The 18903-nt window shown below is 43.2% G+C and overlaps 1 protein-coding gene across 1 annotated transcript; it reads right to left on the bottom strand.

Annotated features, from left to right (window-relative positions):
* Window positions 1–660: 660 nt before the first annotated feature.
* Window positions 661–18219, bottom strand: LOC140508167 (uncharacterized). The gene is made up of 6 exons (XM_072615941.1): window positions 17979–18219; window positions 16739–16890; window positions 10995–11121; window positions 9954–10049; window positions 9793–9864; window positions 661–8937 (listed from the first exon to the last, which is right to left on the bottom strand). The coding sequence occupies exons 1-6, from the start codon at window positions 18004–18006 to the stop codon at window positions 7781–7783; spliced, it is 1632 nt and encodes a 543-aa protein (XP_072472042.1). The 5' UTR covers window positions 18007–18219; the 3' UTR covers window positions 661–7780.
* Window positions 18220–18903: the final 684 nt, after the last annotated feature.

The raw sequence follows: 18903 nt of genomic DNA, 5'->3' as shown, positions 1-18903 counted from the left end.
AGATTGTTGAATTTATGGGCACAAATTGGGCAAAACAATTTCTAATTATTGTTTTAATTTCCTCCTCTTTGGAGGTTAGTTCCCCCTTTCAATTCTGATATTGGTAATTTGGTTTTCTTTGTTTTTTTAAATCAAATTGACCAAAGATTTACCAATTTTATTGGATTTTTCATAAAACCAACCCTCAGTTTTATTCATTAGTTCAATAGATTTCTTAATTTCAATTTTATTAATCTCTTCTTTAGTTTTCAGTATTTCTGGTTAGGTTTTTACTTGGGGATTTTCAATTTGTTCTTTTTTCGAGCTTTTTCAGCTGCATGCCCAATTTATTGATCTTCTCCTTCCCTATTTTATTCATGTAGGCATTCAAAGCTATAAAGCTTTCCCTAAGAACTCCTTTTGCAGTATCCCTTGACTTTTGGACAGTTGTCTCATTATTGTCATTCTCTTGAGTGTAGTTGTTGATTATTTTTACGATTTGTTGTCAAACCAAATCATAAACCCACTCCTTCTTTAGTGATAGTAAGGGAATTTAAAGATCTTCCCTGCCCCTAATTAGTTCCATGTGACTGTAACACCAATGTGATATTCATACCCCCTAAGGTAGTTATGAATATGCCAGCACAGCTCTGAATTGCAAAATATAACAGACTCTCCACATGGAAGAGAGAACCAAAACATTTATTCAAACACCAGAAAACCAAATCCATCATAGCAACAAAGAAATCCATCCCAGTAACCAAGAAGTCTATACACATTATCAGGTCTTTCCACAAAGAACACCCTCAAGCAAAATGCCCTTCTCTCACTCATAGCCAACTGCCTGCTTCCTCTCTCTCTCAGATTTGACTAGTTTACTTCCTCTGACTTCTGTTCCTGCTCCACCCCTTCTTATTTCATCCACTCAGGAAGTTCCTCCCACCACATGTGATTTAAACTCATGTGACTCAGGCTTCCATGTGACTTAAGCAGGCCATGTAGGCCTATGAATGGATGGGAAAGATGTTCCCATTCCATTAAAAATATATGAACAATACAGTGACCTGCTTTCAGCTCTGGCCCGGCCACAGCCTGAGTCACATGGAGCCAACAGTGAGAGGAACTTTTTGAACAGGTAGAGCAGGAAGGGCAGACCTGAGAGAGTGTAGCAAAGCTGAGGCAGACCAGTTAGCATGAGTGAGAGAGGGCTGACAAAATGTGGTGACCCTGCCCAAAGAGACTATCTCAAAGCATTTGGTTAGTCCCCAAAGAACTTCCTAGAGAAGGAGAATTTACCAGCCTTTTCTACTTTTCCCAAACAGCAAATTTATTATTATTATTCTTTTAAAAGCCAAATATATCTGATTTAATATTTTACAGTTATTAAGCATTATAACCCCATTCTCTAAAAGTCTAATTTGCCATTTCACAGCATCTAGTTCAAAACAGGAGTTGGTTTCCTAAGAATACAAGTATGTCACCTTCTAGGTATCATTTTTTAAACTGTCTTTTAAATTAACAACATTTCTTATCAAATGATTTTGAAATGTAATAACAAAAGTAATTTTATCGATTTTTAAAAATCTTGTTTTGACAAGACAGATTTAAAACAAAAATGTGTTGCCAATGACATGACATCAATGCAGTTCAATATATTTTCCAAATTATCTTAACATGAACAATCACTTTGTTCAGCAATGACTTTAACACTATAGATTGATTGCAGTTAGTTACCAAAATATTTGTAGCAGAACTATTTGTGTCAGCACAGAACAAGAAACAAAGTGAGTGCCCATCAATTGTTGAAAAGCTCAGTTATTTTGGATGTTTAATGTGGTCTCTTATACTGGAAAATCTAATGAGGACTTCAGCAAGAGGCCTAACCTTGTTAACTACATCCATTAGTTTTACCTCCAGCAAGATTATTCCAAGGCATAGTCAAGTACTGTTCAAATCCAAGGCAAACCATTCAACATCACAGTAACAAATCTATCTTCCAACCATTGACTTCAAAGAGGACCAAGTTGTTCAGTTCTGTGAACACCTAAAACATTTTCTAGGAAAAAAGGCAGAGGTGGTGAAGTTCTATATCAGTCAAAACATGACCTGGAGCTAACTGAGTCTCAGTTCATGAGGTTCTTATTACAAAATTCAGACTCAAAGTCAAGAAAATACAGAAAACCATCAGACCCTGCAGATATGACCTAAAGAACATTACTTGTGAATATGCAGTAGAAGCAATGAATAGATTTGGGGGATTAGATAGGATAAACAGAGTGTCTGAAGAACTATGGACAGAGATTCTTCATACTGTACAGGAGGCAGCAACTAAAAATATTACAAAGAGAAAGGAGAGGAAAAAACCAAAATGGCTGTCTGAAGGAAGCCTTCTATGTAGCTGGGGAAAGAAGGAAAGGGAAAGGGAAATGAGAAAGGGGGAAAATGCCTAAATGAATGTAGAATTCCAGAGAATAGCAAGGAGAGATAGGAAAGTTTTTTACATAAGAAATGGAAAGAAATAGAATAAAAAAATTGAATGGAAAAGACAACAGATCTTTTCAAGAAAATTTCAGCTGTCAAGAGAATATTTCCTGCAAAAATGGTCATGAGGAGTTCTGGAGCCAAGATGGCAAGGTGAGGCAATAACTCAGATCTTTGAAATTGCTTCCAAAAAATCTTGCAATGATGCCTCAGAACCAGTCTGGGAGCAGTGAAGCAGATTACCAGCCTAGGACAGCTTGGAGAGTGAGCTGGAAAGATCTATCTCACGCCAGTGGGAGGAGAGTGTAGTTAAGTGAGCCAATCAGTCGCAGGCTTCACCCCAGGTGGCCATGAAACACTTTAGGAGAGTCAGGAGAAATCTTGGGATTCCAGAGCAGAATTTCACCCATTTCCATTGTTTTATGCACAGTATGAGATGTGCAGTGTCTCATGAAGGCTGTGCTGCCAGGGAGATGCCTTCCCTCATTCAGTAACTCCATTGATTTTATCTCCAGGAAGATTTCTCCAAAGCACACACACATATGAGCTCCAGGTGAAGACCATCCCACAATGATTGCTTTTACAAGACTTCCTTCCCTTGTGAATACTGTGGGGTCTAATGACTTCCATCTTCCAAGAAAAGGCAGATCCTCACTGAGCACATTCATAAGCCTTCTCTCCAATATGAATCCTTGAGGAAAAGACATGATTTTTGGCTACAGACCTTCCCAACTGAGTTCAGATGTTTATTCACCAGGTAAAATTCCTGATGTTTAATAAGCTGTGCAGTCCATTTGAAGTCTGCACATTCATAAAGGAATGATTTCAATCTCATATGAATTTTCTGAGGGAAATAAGGGATGATGTCAGCCTGCATGCTCTCTCAAATTGATTATCTTAATGAGGCATGACCTCTAGAATGCATTCTCTGTTGTGAGAGAAATGAGTATTTCTCTCATGTTCATAGTCCCTTATTGATTTAGGACTAAGGGTGCCCCCCCCACCTTTCTATTTCCTCATTCAGAATGCAGACAGTGCAGGGGATTCAGCCAATCTTTGAAAGCAAGGCTGATGATGAGAAGAAAGCTTGGGCAAGACCTACCCACCTGGGAAAGTTTAGATGTGACCAAAAGGGGAAGAAGTTTTAGTCTAGGTGAATTCTGGTCCATTGCACTTTAGTCACATAAATCTGAAGGGAAGTGGATTCACCCTTTTGGCTGGATTGCCCCAGGTAGGGGTGATCTGGATAGAGGTAAGTCTCAGTAATGGCAAGTAAAATAGGATCTTTTGTTATTTTTGTTTTAAAATAATCAAGAAGGAGAATACCTGTATTTGAAAGTGATTGAGGAGGATCTTTACCACCCATTTTCTGGCCTGGGAAAATTTGTAAGAAAGTCCATTCCTTTTATTTATTTAATTTATTTAATTTTTAACATTCATTTTAACAAAATTTTGGGTTCCAAATTTTCTCCCCTTTTGTCCCCTCCCCACCCCAAACACTGAGCATTCTAATTGCCCCTATCACCAATCTGCTCTCTCTTCTATCATCCCTCTCTGCCCTTGTCTGCATCTTCTCTTTTGTCCTGTAGGGCCAGATAACTTTCTATACCCCTTTACCTGTATTTCTTATTTCCTAATGGCAAGAACAGTACTCAACAGTTGTTCCTAGAACTTTGAGTTCCAACTTCTTTACCTCCCTCCCTCCCCACCCCTTCCCTTTGGAAGGCAGGCAATTCAATATAGGCCAAATCTGTGTAGTTTTGCAAATGACTTCCATAATAGTTGTGTTGTATAAGACTAACTATATTTCCCTCCATCCTATCCTGTCCCCCATTACTTCTATTCTCTTTTGATCCTGTCCCTCCCCATGAGTGTCGACCTCAAATTGCTCCCTCCTCCCCATGCCCTCCCTTCCATCATCCCCCCACCCTGCTTATCCCCTTATCCCCCACTTTCTTGTATTGTAAGATAGGTTTTCATACCAAAATGAGTGTGCATTTTATTCCTTCCTTTAGAGGAATGTGATGAAAGTAAACTTCATGTTTTTCTCTCACCTCCCCTCTTTATCCCTCCACTAATAAGTCTTTTGCTTGCCTCTTTTATGAGAGATAATTTGCCCCATTCCATTTCTCCCTTTCTCCTCCCAATACATTTCTGTCTCACTGCTTGATTTCATTTTTTTAAGATATGATCCCATCCTCTTCAATTCACTCTGTGCACTCTGTCTCTATGTGTGTGTGCATGTGCATGTGTGTGTGTGTAATCCCACCTAGTACCCAGATACTGAAAAGTTTCAAGAGTTACAAATATTGTCTTTCCATGTAGGAATATAAACAGTTCAACTTTAGTAAGTCCCTTATGACTTCTCTTTGCTGTTCACCTTTTCATGCTTCTCTTCATTCTTGTGTTTGAAAGTCAAATTTTCTTTTCAGCTCTGGTCTTTTTTTTATCAAGAATGCTTGAAAGTCCTCAATTTCATTGAAAGACCAAGTTTTCCCCTGAAGTATTATACTCAGTTTTGCTGGGTAGGTGATTCTTGGTTTTAGTCCTAGTTCCTTTGACTTCTGGAATATCCTGTTCCATGCCCTTTGATCCCTTAATGTAGAAGCTGCTAGATCTTGTGTTATCCTGATTGTATTTCCAACAATACTTGAATTGTTTCTTTCTAGCTGCTTGAAATATTTTCTCCTTGACCTGGGAACTCTGGAATTTGGTCACAATGTTCCTAGGAGTTTCTCTTTTTGGACCTCTTTCAGGCGGTGTTCTGTGGATTCCTTGAATACTTATTTTGCCCTCTGGTTCTAGAATCTCAGGGCAGTTTTCGTTGATAATTTCATGAAAGATGATGTCTAGGCTCTTTTTTTGATCACGGCTTTCAGGTAGGCCCATAATTTTTAAATTGTCTCTCCTGGATCTATTCTCCAGGTCAGTTGTTTTTCCCATGAGATATTTCACAGTATCTTCCATTTTTTCATTCTTTTGGTTTTGTTTTATGATATCTTGGTTTCTCATAAAGTCATTAGCCTCCATCTATTCCATTCTAATTTTGAAAGAACTATTTTCTTCAGTGAGCTTTTGAACCTCCTTTTCCATTTGGCTAATTCTGCTTTTGAAAGGATTCTTCTCCTCATTGGCTTTTTGAACCTCTTTTGCCAATTGAGTTAGCCCATTTTTCAAGGTGTTATTTTCTTCAGCATTTTTTTGGGTCTCCTTTAGCAGGGTGCTTAAAGTTCATGCTTTACCTGTATGTCTCTCATTTCTCTTCCCAGCTTTTCCTCCACCTCTCTAACTTGATTTTCAAAATCCTTTTTTGAGCTCTTCCATGGCGTGAGCCCATTGAGTGGGCTGGGATACAGAAGCTTTGACTTCTGTGTCTTTCCCTGATGGTAAGCATTGTTCTTCCTCATCAGAAAGGAAGGGAGGAAATGCCTGTTCACCAAGAAAGTAACCTTCTATAGTCTTATTTCATTTCCCTTTGCTGGGCATTTTCCCATCCAGTGACTTGACTTCTGAATATTCTCTTCACACCCACTTCGCCTCCTGATCTGCCCAGTCAGAGCTTGGGTGTCTGAGATTCAAATGCTGCTTTCCAGCCTCAGGGCTTGGGCGGGGGAAGGGTTGCTATTCAGTGTGAGATAAAGTTCAGGTGCTCAGGTAGGGGCAGGGCCACCTCACAGCCTCAGTTCCCTCAGGGGGTTTATGCAGAGACCTTCAACAATGGATCCTGGCTCCTGCCTGCTTGGGGAGACCTGGTCTGCTCCCGCCTCTGCTGTTGCCTCCCAAGGGGGCCTGAGTTATGGGGGCACCCCACGCCCCTCTCGACCCGCCAAAGAGACCCTTTCACTGACCTCTGTCACCTGTGGGTGGGGGGACCCGTGCGGCTGCCCGAGATTCCATCCCCAAAGCCCGCTTGGATCTGCTCCTCTCGGTGCCGGGTGGCCAATGCAGGGCTGGGCTTGGCTCCGCGTCCACAGCATGAAGGCCCTTTTGCGAGAGGTTTGCAGGGCTATCTGGAACAGAGATCTCCTCCGCTCCACCATTCTGTGGCCTCTGCTGCTACAGAATTCGCTGGGAGTTCTTTTTTACAGATGTTCTATGGGCTGTGGGTTCAGAGCTGTGTGTATGTGCGTCTTTCTACTCCACCATCTTGGCTTCGCCCCCTACCATCTTGGCTCCGCCCCCATTCCTTTTATTAAGGAGACACTGATTCTCAAGGGATGTGATGGCCTATGGCTCTAGAAAGTGTTATAAATACACTGAGGGTGAGGTTTTACTTTGTGGCTTAAAGTGCTTGTTTGGCCAGATGATGACTCTGGGAAGCTGCTAAGGAGCTCCGAGTTTTGAGAACACAGATGTCATGCTTGCCTTGTTGGTAACTATGATCAGACAGCTTTGTCTGTCTGTTGACCTATGGTCAGGCAGAGGAAGTCATGTCTGTTGATTACTTTGTGGCTGACTGGAAGTATTTCCTTGGCCAGATAAGGATAATGGGAAGGTTCTAAGGAGGCCCACCAGCTTCAAGAACCCAGATGTCTGCTTCCCTCTCTGCTAAGAATGGCCAGATAGTTGGGGTCCAACTGTTGAATTCAGGTAGAGGAAGCCATGTCTGTTGACCTTTAATTTCTCTGCATTTTCTTTGAAGTTCAGGATGCTGACTCCCCTGCACTAGGTGAATGATACTTGGTTAAAGGAATGATACACACGTCTGGTTAAAGTGATTGTTAACCCCTCAAAAGTTGTCTTTCCTTTCATGAAGGCAAATCCACCAATCTGTGATAACAGGCCTCCCTGTGCATTTTGGGCTGCTTACTGATACAGTGTCTTTGTCCAAGATGTAGTGATGAGTCATGGCCCCCAGCACCTCAGCAGAATAAGTCCCCCTCTCATTGTAAGACTCATTCTTTCATTAAGTTTCAACCAATCACACTTGATTTATGCCTCCTGGCAACACCACCATATCTAAGGGCATATAAGTGTTGAGAGGCCTCCATGAATGATCTTTGGTTTATAGGAGTGACCTAAATCACCACTGTTTTATTAAATACTCACCAGCCATAAATTATGACATGTTTACCTACAAATCCTGTCTCTTGCACTTTTCTTCCATCAAATTTGTTTTGTAAGGTGAGAGTGTATAAAAAAACTATATCACACTAGTGTTCTCTCCAGTGTGGATTCCCTGACATTGAGTAAGGTTGGAACTCTGTGTGAAAGCCTTTGCACATTTACCACTCTCATGAGATTTCTCTTGAGTGTGGATCCTCTAATGTATAGCAAGACTGGAGCTGGTATTCGAAGCCTTTCCACATTTATCACTTTCCTAAAGTTTCTCCCCTGTGTGGATTTGCCTATGTGCAGCAAGAGCAGAGATACATTTAAAAGCCTTTCCACATTGATCACATTCATAAGGTTTCTCTCCTGTGTGGATTATCTGATGTGCAGCAAGAGCAGAGATACATTTAAAGGCCTTTCCACATTGATCACATTCATAAGGTTTCTCTCCTGTGTGGATTTGCTGATGTGCAGCAAGAGCAGAGATACATTTAAAAGCCTTTCCACAATGATCACATTCATAAGGTTTCTCTTCTGTGTGGATTTGCCGATGTGCAGCAAGAGCAGAGATACATTTAAAAGCTTTTCCACATTGATCATATTCATAAGGTTTCTCTCCTGTGTGGATTTGCCGATGTACAGCAAGAGCAGAGACACTTTTAAAAGCTTTTCCACATTGATCACATTCATAAGGTTTCTCTCCAGTGTGGACTCTCTGATGTAAAGTAAGATCATAGCTTCTTCTGAAAGCCTTTCCACATTGATCACATTCATAAGGTCTCTCTCCTGTGTGGATTCTCTCATGTAGAGTAAGTTTGGATCTGTTTGTGAAAGCTTTTTCACACTGATTACATTCATAAGGTTTCTCTCCAGTGTGCATTCTTTGATGTAAACCAAATTGACACTTTCTTCTAAACGCCTTTCCACATTGATCACATTCATAAGGTTTCTCTCCAGTGTGGCTTTTGTGATGTATACCAAGTTGAGAGTTTGTTCTGAAAGCCTTTCCACATTGATCACACTCATAAGGTTTCTCTCCAGTGTGGATTCTCTGATGTATACCAAGTTGAGAGTTCGTTCTGAAAGCCTTTCCACATTGACCACACTCATAAGGCTTCTCTCCAGTGTGCATTCTCCGATGTACACGAAGTTTAGAGTTCGTTCTGAAAGGCTTTCCACACAGATCACACTCATAAAGTTTCTTTCCTGTGTGGATTCTCTGATGTAAGGTAAGATCATAGCTTCTTTTGAAAACCTTTCCACATTGATCACATTCATAAAGTATCTCTCCTCTGTGGAATCTGTGAAATGCAGCACAGATTTGTCTCCCAGTGAAGTCACAAGGAACAACCCTTTCCTCATGAATTTCTTTCAAAGAAGTGCTGAATTTTGCAGTACCATTTTTCACTTCAGGTCTAATCTCTCCTGCAAGAAACAAACAATAAAACATATATAAAGAGACACATGTACCCACATAATTAGAATTATAATCCCTTCCCCCCTTGGGGATAAAGTAAACCAGGTTATCTGCATCCATCCTACTTTCCCAGGCCAAGACAAAAGTTTCCAAATTCAATGGATAGAATCCATGATTTGAAAATGCCACTAGCTCACATCTGCAGGACAATATGATCTAAAAAAAGCTTCACACACCATCACACTGGGTCCTCACAAATATCCATTACGCAGGCAGCCCCAGCATTCTCTTTACATTCATAGCACATACCATGAGTTCAGAATGGTTGAGTGACCTGCCCAACAACTCAGCACTGAGACTAGAACTGCAACTCTACCAGTGGGCATGCTCTCTCCATGGTAGTAGATGGCCTTTCTCTATTCCACTTTCTTTTGCCTTGTTTTCTTAAAAACATATTTAATTATTGCAAGTTAACTTATTCTCTCCCTCTATTTGGATCTTCTTACTGCATGAGACATAAGAGTTTTGGAATCAGGCCAATTAATAATTCTACAATGGATACAAAGATCCTACAATAACTCTTAAGTTCAAGGGATAAGAAGTGTCAATCTGAGTGACAAACCTCACTGTTGCCTTATTTTCAGACACTGACATAGCCACTGCCAACCTTGAGCAAGCACCCCTCTGAGCTGTCAGCAGCCATGAACAATGGGCCAGAGCCTCTGCCAGCAAGAACATTAAGACTCACTGAAGGCTCAGCACTTTCAAGGGAGGTCCTGCCACGAAATTCCAACCAATAATATTTCATGGGATCAGAGATTTATCACTGGAAGAGAGCTTCAAGGCCATGGGGTCCAACTCACTTATTTTACAGACAGGGAAACTGAGGCTCAGTGGTTCAGTAACTTGTCTAGGATTCCACTTGTAAAAAGTGCCTGAAAAAGAAGTGGAAGTGAGATCTTCCAAACCACACACAGACGCCTCCTGTAACCGCACCTCTCATACCTGCTTTCCCCTCACTCACCTGGATGGCAGCTCCTCAGGGCTTCTTGCTCCAGCAGCCAGGGTGCTTCCCTTCCCTCTAAATAAACCATCAGATCTTCTCTGTGAACTGAGAGCCCTGGGCAGGGGGAATCAAGGATGAGGATGGAGAAAATCTTGTAATTTAGTTCTTGTTAGGGAAAAGAGTGTGCAAGGAAAGCTAGAGAATCACTCGATCATGTTCCTACGGATCTGGCTTATTCTTTATAGGAGGATGGACCCATTGCAAAGCTTCCATTGTCCAGAAATTAAAGGCAGCTGGAAGAGCAGTGGAGAGTCCTGGGCCTGGAGTCAGGAAGGCCAGAGTTTAAATCCATCCTCACACAGCTAGTAACTGTGCGGTCCTGGACAAGTCATGCACACTCTGTTCAATTCCACTTTCTCCAATGTCAAATTGGGATAATAATATCAAGTAATGACATCACATTGTAAAGAAAGCACTGAGCACAACATCTGGGGAACAGCACCTGAACAGAAATGCTGATTCCCTTCCTTCCTTTCCCATCATCTGGGCTGGAATTTGGGGCAATGGAAAGGAAGAGGAAGGACAAATGTGCCCTAGAGGCACAGCTGGGAGCTCCGAGCTAGCAACTGAGGCCTCTCATAAAGAGGCATGTCCTAAACACTTGGCCCCACTCTAAGAGGAAGGGGGTGCAGGGCAAAGCCACCTGAGCAGTGTGCAGACATTGGGCAGACACCATTCATGTCCAGGGAGACGCTGGACTGCCTGATGGGGGATGACTTCCACACCTGAGATGCTTCAACACTGATCTGATCTGGGACCTCAAGCTCCCTAGAACTGGGAAGAGACAGGAGCAGCCAGGAAACCTCCCATATTCTCCTCACACAATGTATTCTCCTTTTTTAGGAAACCCAGGCAGCAGGAGGCCCCTGTCTCTAGGACACCAGAAACCAGCACTTTTCCCTTTCTTTTAAGTGATAAATGCTCCAAAGCCAGCACACTCAGGAATGGACATATTCCCTCTTATAGCAGACTCAGAGAGGCCAGGGGAAGTATCCTTACCCAGGGACAGCAGGTTCCCAGCATTCTCCAGCATGACCTCCTTGTACAAATCCTTCTGAGGAGGGTCCAAGAGGCCCCACTCCTCTGGGGTGAAGTCCACAGCCACATCCTTGAATGTCACCAACTCCTAAACCATCAAAAGTCACAAGATTTAGAGCTGAAAGAGACTCCAGAATTTGTGTAGTCTCACCCTCATCAAGGGAGAGGAGGAAACAGAAGCAGAGAAAGGGGATTTACCCAGAGGTCATACCCCTGCTGAGTGTCAGTCAACACTTGAAACTGTAGTCCTTAAGAGTCCAATAGAATATTGAGAAAAGCATTTGATGTGGCCAGATGGAATAAAGTCGAGGAAGGTCTTACTATGGAATGTGCGTTCCTATGGAATCTGAGACAAAGTGTGTGTTTTATCTGTGAGGTCAGAGGACCTGTGGAAGAGAAAGAGAGAAAATGTGAAATTTCTGCCTTCTCAGAACTGATAGAAGTGATGTGTTATAAAGCAAACTGTGTGAGGAATGTGTGAGAAGGTGGCAAGGAAAGTGTATTCTGGGGATCTGGGGGATTTATGCAAGATTGTAGAAGATCTAGTTTATTTCCTGAGAAGGTGAAAAGAAGTCTTCTCTTGATAAAACATGAAATGCATTCGTAAAACACAAGAATTGCAATCTGGACTGAACTGAGGGATATGAGACTTTCAGGTGTTAACAGAAGTTATATGAAATAGAAAACATTCTGAGGAACAAAATTTGGTAGTGGATAATGATTTAATCCTAACAGTTGACAAGCTACCTTTTAGAGAGGTCAACTAATTACTCAGTAAGGGTGACAAATGTGTGACTTACAGTTTGTTTTTATACAAGAAGAGGAAGAAAAACATTCCAACCATCTTAGGATACATGTACTGAAAATAAATAAATTGGACAAGTGTGCTCATTAGTTACTGAATTCTCCTGGGTTTTCATCACCCAGATTCAACCTGAGTCTATCAGCCTGTCTGTCAAATTGAGACTACCCCAGAGGTCATTGCTCTGCAGCTGATGAGTTTTGCAACCAAAAGTATTATTTTTAAGGATCTTTAAAGCTTGAATAAAGAGGAGAAAAGAGGAGCTTGTGGTTTGCAGTGAGCAGTCACAGCCCATCCTCCAGCTGCCAGAAAGGGAAACTCAGTCTTATAACACTATACTACTCAAAGTAGACTCAACCTCCAGGTGAAGAAAAAGTGAAAAGGAGCTAATTCACTAAGACTGGAAAGAGAAACTTAGCCTTCCATCACCTCCCTTTTTCTAGCAATCAGAAAGGGGAATTTAGCTTTTGAAAAGACTTAGAATCCATGACTATGTTAGTCCAACAAAGAAATATGTTTTACTATAAATTATCTACTATTAAATGGAGTGTATTCACTAAATCTATAGGCAACCTAGATGGAGGAGAATATCATTGTCAGTCTGGCCTAGCTGTGAGGGCAGCTTTTGCCCAAGAAGGGAGCTTAATCCTACAATGAAACTAAAAATAAATTAAAGTAATTAAACACTGATTTAAAGGTTATTCTTTACTCTGTGTACATGCTAGAAAGTGCACTGCCAAGATAAAGGAACTTATTCTGAGGACTCAAAATTTCTTGCACTGCTGTAACCAATGGATGGTGCAGTGCAAAGTGGGGGAGAATTTTTATTTTCTTTTTACATTTTTAAAAAATATCTTTTACTTTCCCCCAATTAAATATTAAAATTTTTAAAATTTATTTATCAAACTTTTGATTTCAAAACTCTATCCCTCCTTCCTTCACTCCCTGCCTCCACAGTAATAAGATATAAATTACATGTATGCAGTTATCTAAAACATTTCCACATTACTCATTCTGTTCAAGGAAATTTGGGGAAAAAAAGAAAAAGAATAAAAGGAAGAAATGGAAAAGAGCTTCTTCAGTCTGTATGCAAACAACGTCAGTTCTTTCTCTGGAGGTGGGCAGTGGGCTTCCTCATCAGTGCTTTGGGATTTTCTTCAACCACTGCGTTACTGATAACAGCGAAGGACATTAGGATTAGACCAGCCTCTTACAGCACACTCTACAAGACATTCTATATGGATGTTATGTTGTTCAGTCATGTCTGACCCTCCCTGAGCCCATTTGGTATTTTCTGTGCAAAGAAATTATCAAGGATAACATCCCTGATGTCTTAGAGCCAGAGGGTAAAGTAGATATTGGAAGAATCCACCAATCACCTCCTGGAAATGATCCCAAGAGGAAACCTCCCAGCAACATTAAAGCCAAATCTCAGAGCTCCCAGGTCAAGGAGAAAAGAGGTAAGCAGCCAGACAGAAGCCCTTAAGGGTCATGCAGCCACAGTCAGGATGAAACAAAAATGAGCAGTTTTTACATTGAAAAGCCAGAGAATGCGGAATCATAATCAGTAAGACAAGGAGCTAGGATGAAGGCCAAGCATCACTTACCCAGAAACACTGAGTATAATCCTTCAGGGAAAAATGGACATTCAGTAAATAGAGGACAATTAAACATTCCTAACAAAAAGACCAGGGCTGAAGGAAAAGCTAACCTTCACATACAAGACCCAAGAGAAGCATCAAAACATAAGAGGAAAGAGAAAACAGAAGAGATTCAATGAGGTCAAATTGCTCAGACTCCTACATGGGAAGAGGACACCTGAGACTCTTAGGACATTTATGACCATTAAGGCAATTAGAAGGAATATACATTGAGAGTATGTGTGGACTGTGAAGGGATGATATTCAAAAAAAGAAAATAAGGGTGAGAAAGAGAATTACATTCTAAGAAGAGTGAAGGGAGAGGTAGAAGGGGGTGAATTATCTCATGTAAAAGCAGCAAAGAAGAGTTATTACAGTGAAGGGGAAGATGAGGGAGGTGGGAAGGGAGGACTTGAACCTTACTCTTATGAAAATTGGCTGAAAGAGGGAATAACATACATGCTCAGTTCAGTAAAGAAATCTATCTCATCCTATAGGGAAGTGAAAAGGGACAGGGATAAATGGGGGGCAGGACTGATAGAAGGAAGGGCAGGCTGAGGGAGGCATTGATCAGAAGGAAAGCATTGCTGAGAGGAGTCCAGGTGAAAGACGAGAGAGAGAGAGTGAAAGAGAAAGAAAGAAAGAGAGAGAGAGAGAGAGAGAGAGAGAGAGGGAGGATAAATAGAGGGAAAATAAGATGGAGGGAAATTCACAGATATCATCACTGTATATAAGAATTGAATATATTCACCCATAAACTGCATTATTAACTGTACAATAGACAATTTTGATTACATTAAATGAAAACGTTTTTTTGCAGAAGCAAAATCAATGAACCAAGATTAGAAGGAAAACTGACAGGTGGGAAAAAAATTTACGGCAATTATCTCTGATAAATGTGTCTTTTCTGTAATATATAGAGCTCTGAGTCAAATTTATAGGAATACATGTCATGACCTGAGTCATGAATGGTCAAAGGATAGGAACAGACAGTTTTCAGACAAAGAAACTGAAGCTATTTGTAGTCACATAAAAATGCTACAAATTCCTGTTGATCAGAGAAATGCAAATTAAAACAACTCTAGCTGACCACCACATCTATTGACTTGCCTAATAAAACATAACAGGAAAATGATAAACATTGGAGGAAAGTAGGACAAGTAGGACACTAACTCACTGTTGGTGGATTTGTGAACTGATCCAACCATTCTGGACAGCAATTTGGAACTATCCTCAAAGGACTATTAAACAGTGCATAGCCTTTCATCCAGCAATGACACTAGTAAGTAAATATACACAAAGGTTTCTTCAAAAAGAGGCGGGGAAAGGACCTATTTAGAGAAGGGTATTTATAATAGCTCTTTTTGCGTTGGCAAAGAATTGGAAATTGAGGAGATGCCTATTACTTGGGGAATGCCTTAAGAAGATGGGCTATGTGACAGGCAGGATCTCAGGAGACTGAGAGAGACTTACATGAACTGATGCAGTGAAGTCAGCAGAACCAGGAGGAGGATGTACACAGTAACAGCAACATTGCATGGTGAAGAACACTGAATAACTGAGCTATTCTCAGGGATACCTGGATCTAAGACAACCCCAAAGGGCCCATGATGAGAAATGCTGTCCCTCTCCATAGAAAGAACTAATTCAGTTTGAATGCAGCCCTAAACATACTAGTTTTCACTTTCTCTCCTTTGGTTCAAGTTTTCCTTCATAAAATGACTAATGTGGAAATGCTTTACAGGATTGCATACATATAACCTATTTATGATTGCATACCATCTTTGGGAGGGGTAAGAGGAAGGAGGCAGGTTGAGAACTGGGAACTCAAAACAGGAATTTTCTATGTCATTGTCGAAAATATGAAATATTAATTCAAAAAAATTAATAGCCAATGTCATTGTGGTTGCCCAGTGGATAGAGCACCAGGCATGGAGTCAGAAGGATGTGAGTTTAAATTTGGCTTCCTACACTTATTACCAATGAGTCCCTGGGTAAGTAACTTAATCCTCTTTGCCTCAGTTTCCTGAACTGTGAAATAAAGATACTAAGAACACCTCTGATATAAAGTTGCTGTGATGCTGGTGAAAAGTGGATGTAGGGGAGAAAATAAGTCACTTCACTGTGTCTTTGCCTTCCAGCCCGATGCCTCTGACAAGAACTGGGTGTCTCCTTCAGTATCCCCTTTTCCCACTGGAAAAAAAATCTCCCAGGCCTTTGAATAGTTCCCAAATTCAGCCCTTTCTCTGCATCCTCTCTAACAAGGGAAGTCCTAGGCCCTTCCCAAATGCCAACTGTGTTCATCCTTCCTTGCAAAAGAAGATCATGCCATCAGAGAAATGATGAGATGACTTGCACTTGACTTTGTGTTGAGTGAGGGAGGGCTGTGCAGGTCACCAGCCTCACTTCTCCTCCAGAGCCATCTGAATCCAGTGACCTGATATTCATCAGTATGATTGGAAATAGCCCAGGATGCACTGGGAGACCTTGGGCCCTTTAGGGAGTAATGCTAAATACTTAAGAACTAAAGAAGGCACTGTTTCCTCTGGCCTGGTTGAAACAGTTCTGCTAAGGGCCTGTGAACCTGTGAATGCGACCCAGAAGCCAATTAAACCTGTTTTCTTGAGTTCCCATATTTTCTAGAAATATTTGCCTAGAGCAGGCAGGAGGCCAGGATCCCAAAGCCCCAAACCCAGATCCTGGTACTGGCTCCTTTCAGTCCTCACTGCCCTCTCAGTGTGCCCTTGACAGTCAAATCACCTCCAAAATAGGGACCAGTCAGTTTAGAGCAGATGAATAAACTGGCTGTGCAGCTTAGACCCTGGAGAAGCAGAACACCCTGTCTTCCAGGTCTGGGAGGGAGAGCTGGGCCAAAGAAGCAAAGGGGAGGGGTGCTAGACATGGATAAAGGAGCAAAGACATGACCCCTATGGGACAGAGAGGAATGAGTGAAGTGGTCGTCTTTGTGATTCAGGGATCCTGAGGGAAACCTTAAAAAATGAACATGGGAGGGCAGCAAGTGGGTGTAGCCAGGGTAGGGGTGGGTAGGTTAGAGCCTGTGATGTGAAAGTTCCTTCAATCCTTGCAGAACACAGAAGGAGAGAGCAGGGCAGTGTTGTTACTACTGTTTTCAATTTCCTCCCTATTTCTGTGAAGAAATATTCCATAGCTAGGGGAGTGCCAGCCTCAGAGACAATCCCTCTGTGTCAATGGAAATGGCCTATGGCTGATGTTGGTCAAGTCTGAGGGCAAAGTGCACTCACCTGGGCTTGGGGGCTCCAGCTCCCAGGGGCCATTCCCTCTGGCTCCAGGCTCCCTGTTTGGGCCAGGCCTTGGTCTTCTGCAGGCTGAGCTGGGGAGGGAGGATCCCAGAGGGGCAGAGTGTTTCCTTTTTCTTCCAGGGCAGGAGGCTGGGCTACAGGGATTGACAGAGGGTCAGGGCTTGCCCTCAGTGCAGAGGCTCTAACCTACAGGAATGGTAGATGATCCCATCCTCTCCTCCTCCTTCTCTTCTGCCCCTTTCTCCTCCCTACTATGCTTCAGAGAACCAAAGGGCATAAGGGCTTTCAGATCCCAGGTGGGATAAAAGCAGTCAGAACCTCAATGGCACTTGAATCAGAAATCTCCCTCCAAATGGTCCTCTGCCCTTCCTGTACCCCATCTCCCCAACTAACACACACACACATTATCCAGACAACAGACTGACTGCTTGATCTAGGAAGGAACGAAGCTTAGGAAAGTGTGGGTTGGGGAGGGCTCTGAGATGGAGCACCCATGGAATGTCCAGGGGAAGCCTGAGGCTGGGATTCAGCCCCCTGGCAGGGGGCCTGAGGGCTCTGCAAGAAGAGGGGGCAGGGAAACAAAAGACCTGGGGAAGAGGAGCCCAGGAAGGGTCTTGTAGGAAGACATTCTACCCCAGGTCATGGCAGGCAGGTCAGGGACACCGCACTGACAGAAGGGCTCCAGGGGTACACTGAGCCTGGGAGAGCAGGAGGCCTGTGTCCTGGGGTCTAACTAGGAGCTCAGGAGGATGTGGGATCCTCTGGGAGAGCTCAGGCCTGAAATCCCTCAAAGGGTGATCAGACACCAGGAGTCAGTGGCTGAGACCTGACAGGGAAGCAGTCCAGGAGTTGTGGATCCAGGTAAAGGGGCGCCAGGAGGAGGTTTGGTTCCTGCATACAGAGTGGGGTCCTCAGGGCAGGGAGGAGTTTTGGGTCCTTCCAGGGGCTTGGTCTGAAGGAAGAACCACTGAGTCCCAAACCAAAAATGCGGGCAGGGAGACAGGATTCCTGGATCGCGGTGGCTAAGATTTGAATTTGGGGAAAGGGTTAGCCCTTGCAGGAGTGCGCAAAAGCGTTAGCAGAGGGAAGCTGTCCTGCAGCCTGTCCTGGGGGGCAGTGATGGGACCAGGGGGCACAAGACCACGTGATCAGAGGAGGAGACTCATGGGTAGGGGCAGGCAGCAGAAGGCAGCAGGGCTGGGAGGGGAGGGCTCGGACCTACCTGGGACCTGCACCCACAGAGCTGGCATCCAGAGGGTAGAGATCTCAGGTCCTGGAGAAGGAGGCGAGATCTCGGTTCTGGGGGACAGATCTCAGGTCTGAGGGAGGAAGAAGGCGGAGCCACCTCAGCCCAAGTTCCTGTTCTCAGCCAGCCCCCTGGGAGGGTGCTCCCACCCTCTGCCCACCCCCAAGACCCCAGGGTGGGCGGTTTCTTCCAATCACACACAGAGCCAGGAGCTCCGTCCCAAGCCCCGCCCTCCACCCCGTCAGTTATCTTCCTTCCTGGGATGAGCCCTCCCCTGCCCCAGACCCCTCCCTGGCCTCCAAACTCCACCCCGGGTTCTGATTCCTCCTGGGCACCACCCACCAGGTCCCTCTTCTCCTGGTTATCACTACCACCTGATTGTGGGGAGGGGGAGAGCCCAGAAGAGACGACCTGGAGGTGGCCAGGAAAGCACGTGATTCACAGCGAAACTAGGCTTAGTTGTGGAATGGAGTTTGTTCCCAAAACGCAGTCACTTGGGTTAGCAGGTTTCTCCCATGGTAAAGTGGAATGTGGGCTCATTTCCTGGCAGATCCCAGGGGATCATGGGGATGTTTGAGCAGCCAAGGGCAGAGCCACCCTTACTGTAAAATACACTTAAATGTGGCATGTGAGGGGGTGTGTTTAGGAGCTGAGGGAATGAGCATTAAATGGCAGTGGGTCCGAATCACCCTGTTGTCCTCTCTGAAAGGCTTCAGGCTGCAGGGCCAAGGAGAAATGGATACAGTGGGTTTATATCTGAGACAATCTGAGATCATCAAGTGAAGGGATGTGCTTTGGCAACTTTGTTTCATGTGTTGAAACTGTAACATTGTGTATGTTTTTACTTTGCTTCACATTTTTCCATTGGGGGATGTGGAGGAAATCGTGCTCTAAGTTATGC

This window comes from Notamacropus eugenii, chromosome 5 (genome assembly GCF_028372415.1).
Source record: "Notamacropus eugenii isolate mMacEug1 chromosome 5, mMacEug1.pri_v2, whole genome shotgun sequence".
Taxonomy (NCBI): Eukaryota; Metazoa; Chordata; class Mammalia; order Diprotodontia; family Macropodidae; genus Notamacropus; species Notamacropus eugenii.
This window is presented reverse-complemented; position numbering and strand designations above follow the sequence as displayed.

Coding starts and splice junctions, on each gene's coding strand:
- LOC140508167 (XM_072615941.1), bottom strand. CDS start 18,006: ATGCCAGCTCTGTGGGTGCAGGTCCCAG. Junction 16,891..17,978: donor TCTGTGGGTGCAGGTCCCAG/GTAGGTCCGAGC, acceptor CAATCCCTGTAG/CCCAGCCTCCTGCCCTGGAA. Junction 8,938..9,792: donor TTTCCCTGTCTGTAAAATAA/GTGAGTTGGACC, acceptor TGTTTCTTGCAG/GAGAGATTAGACCTGAAGTG.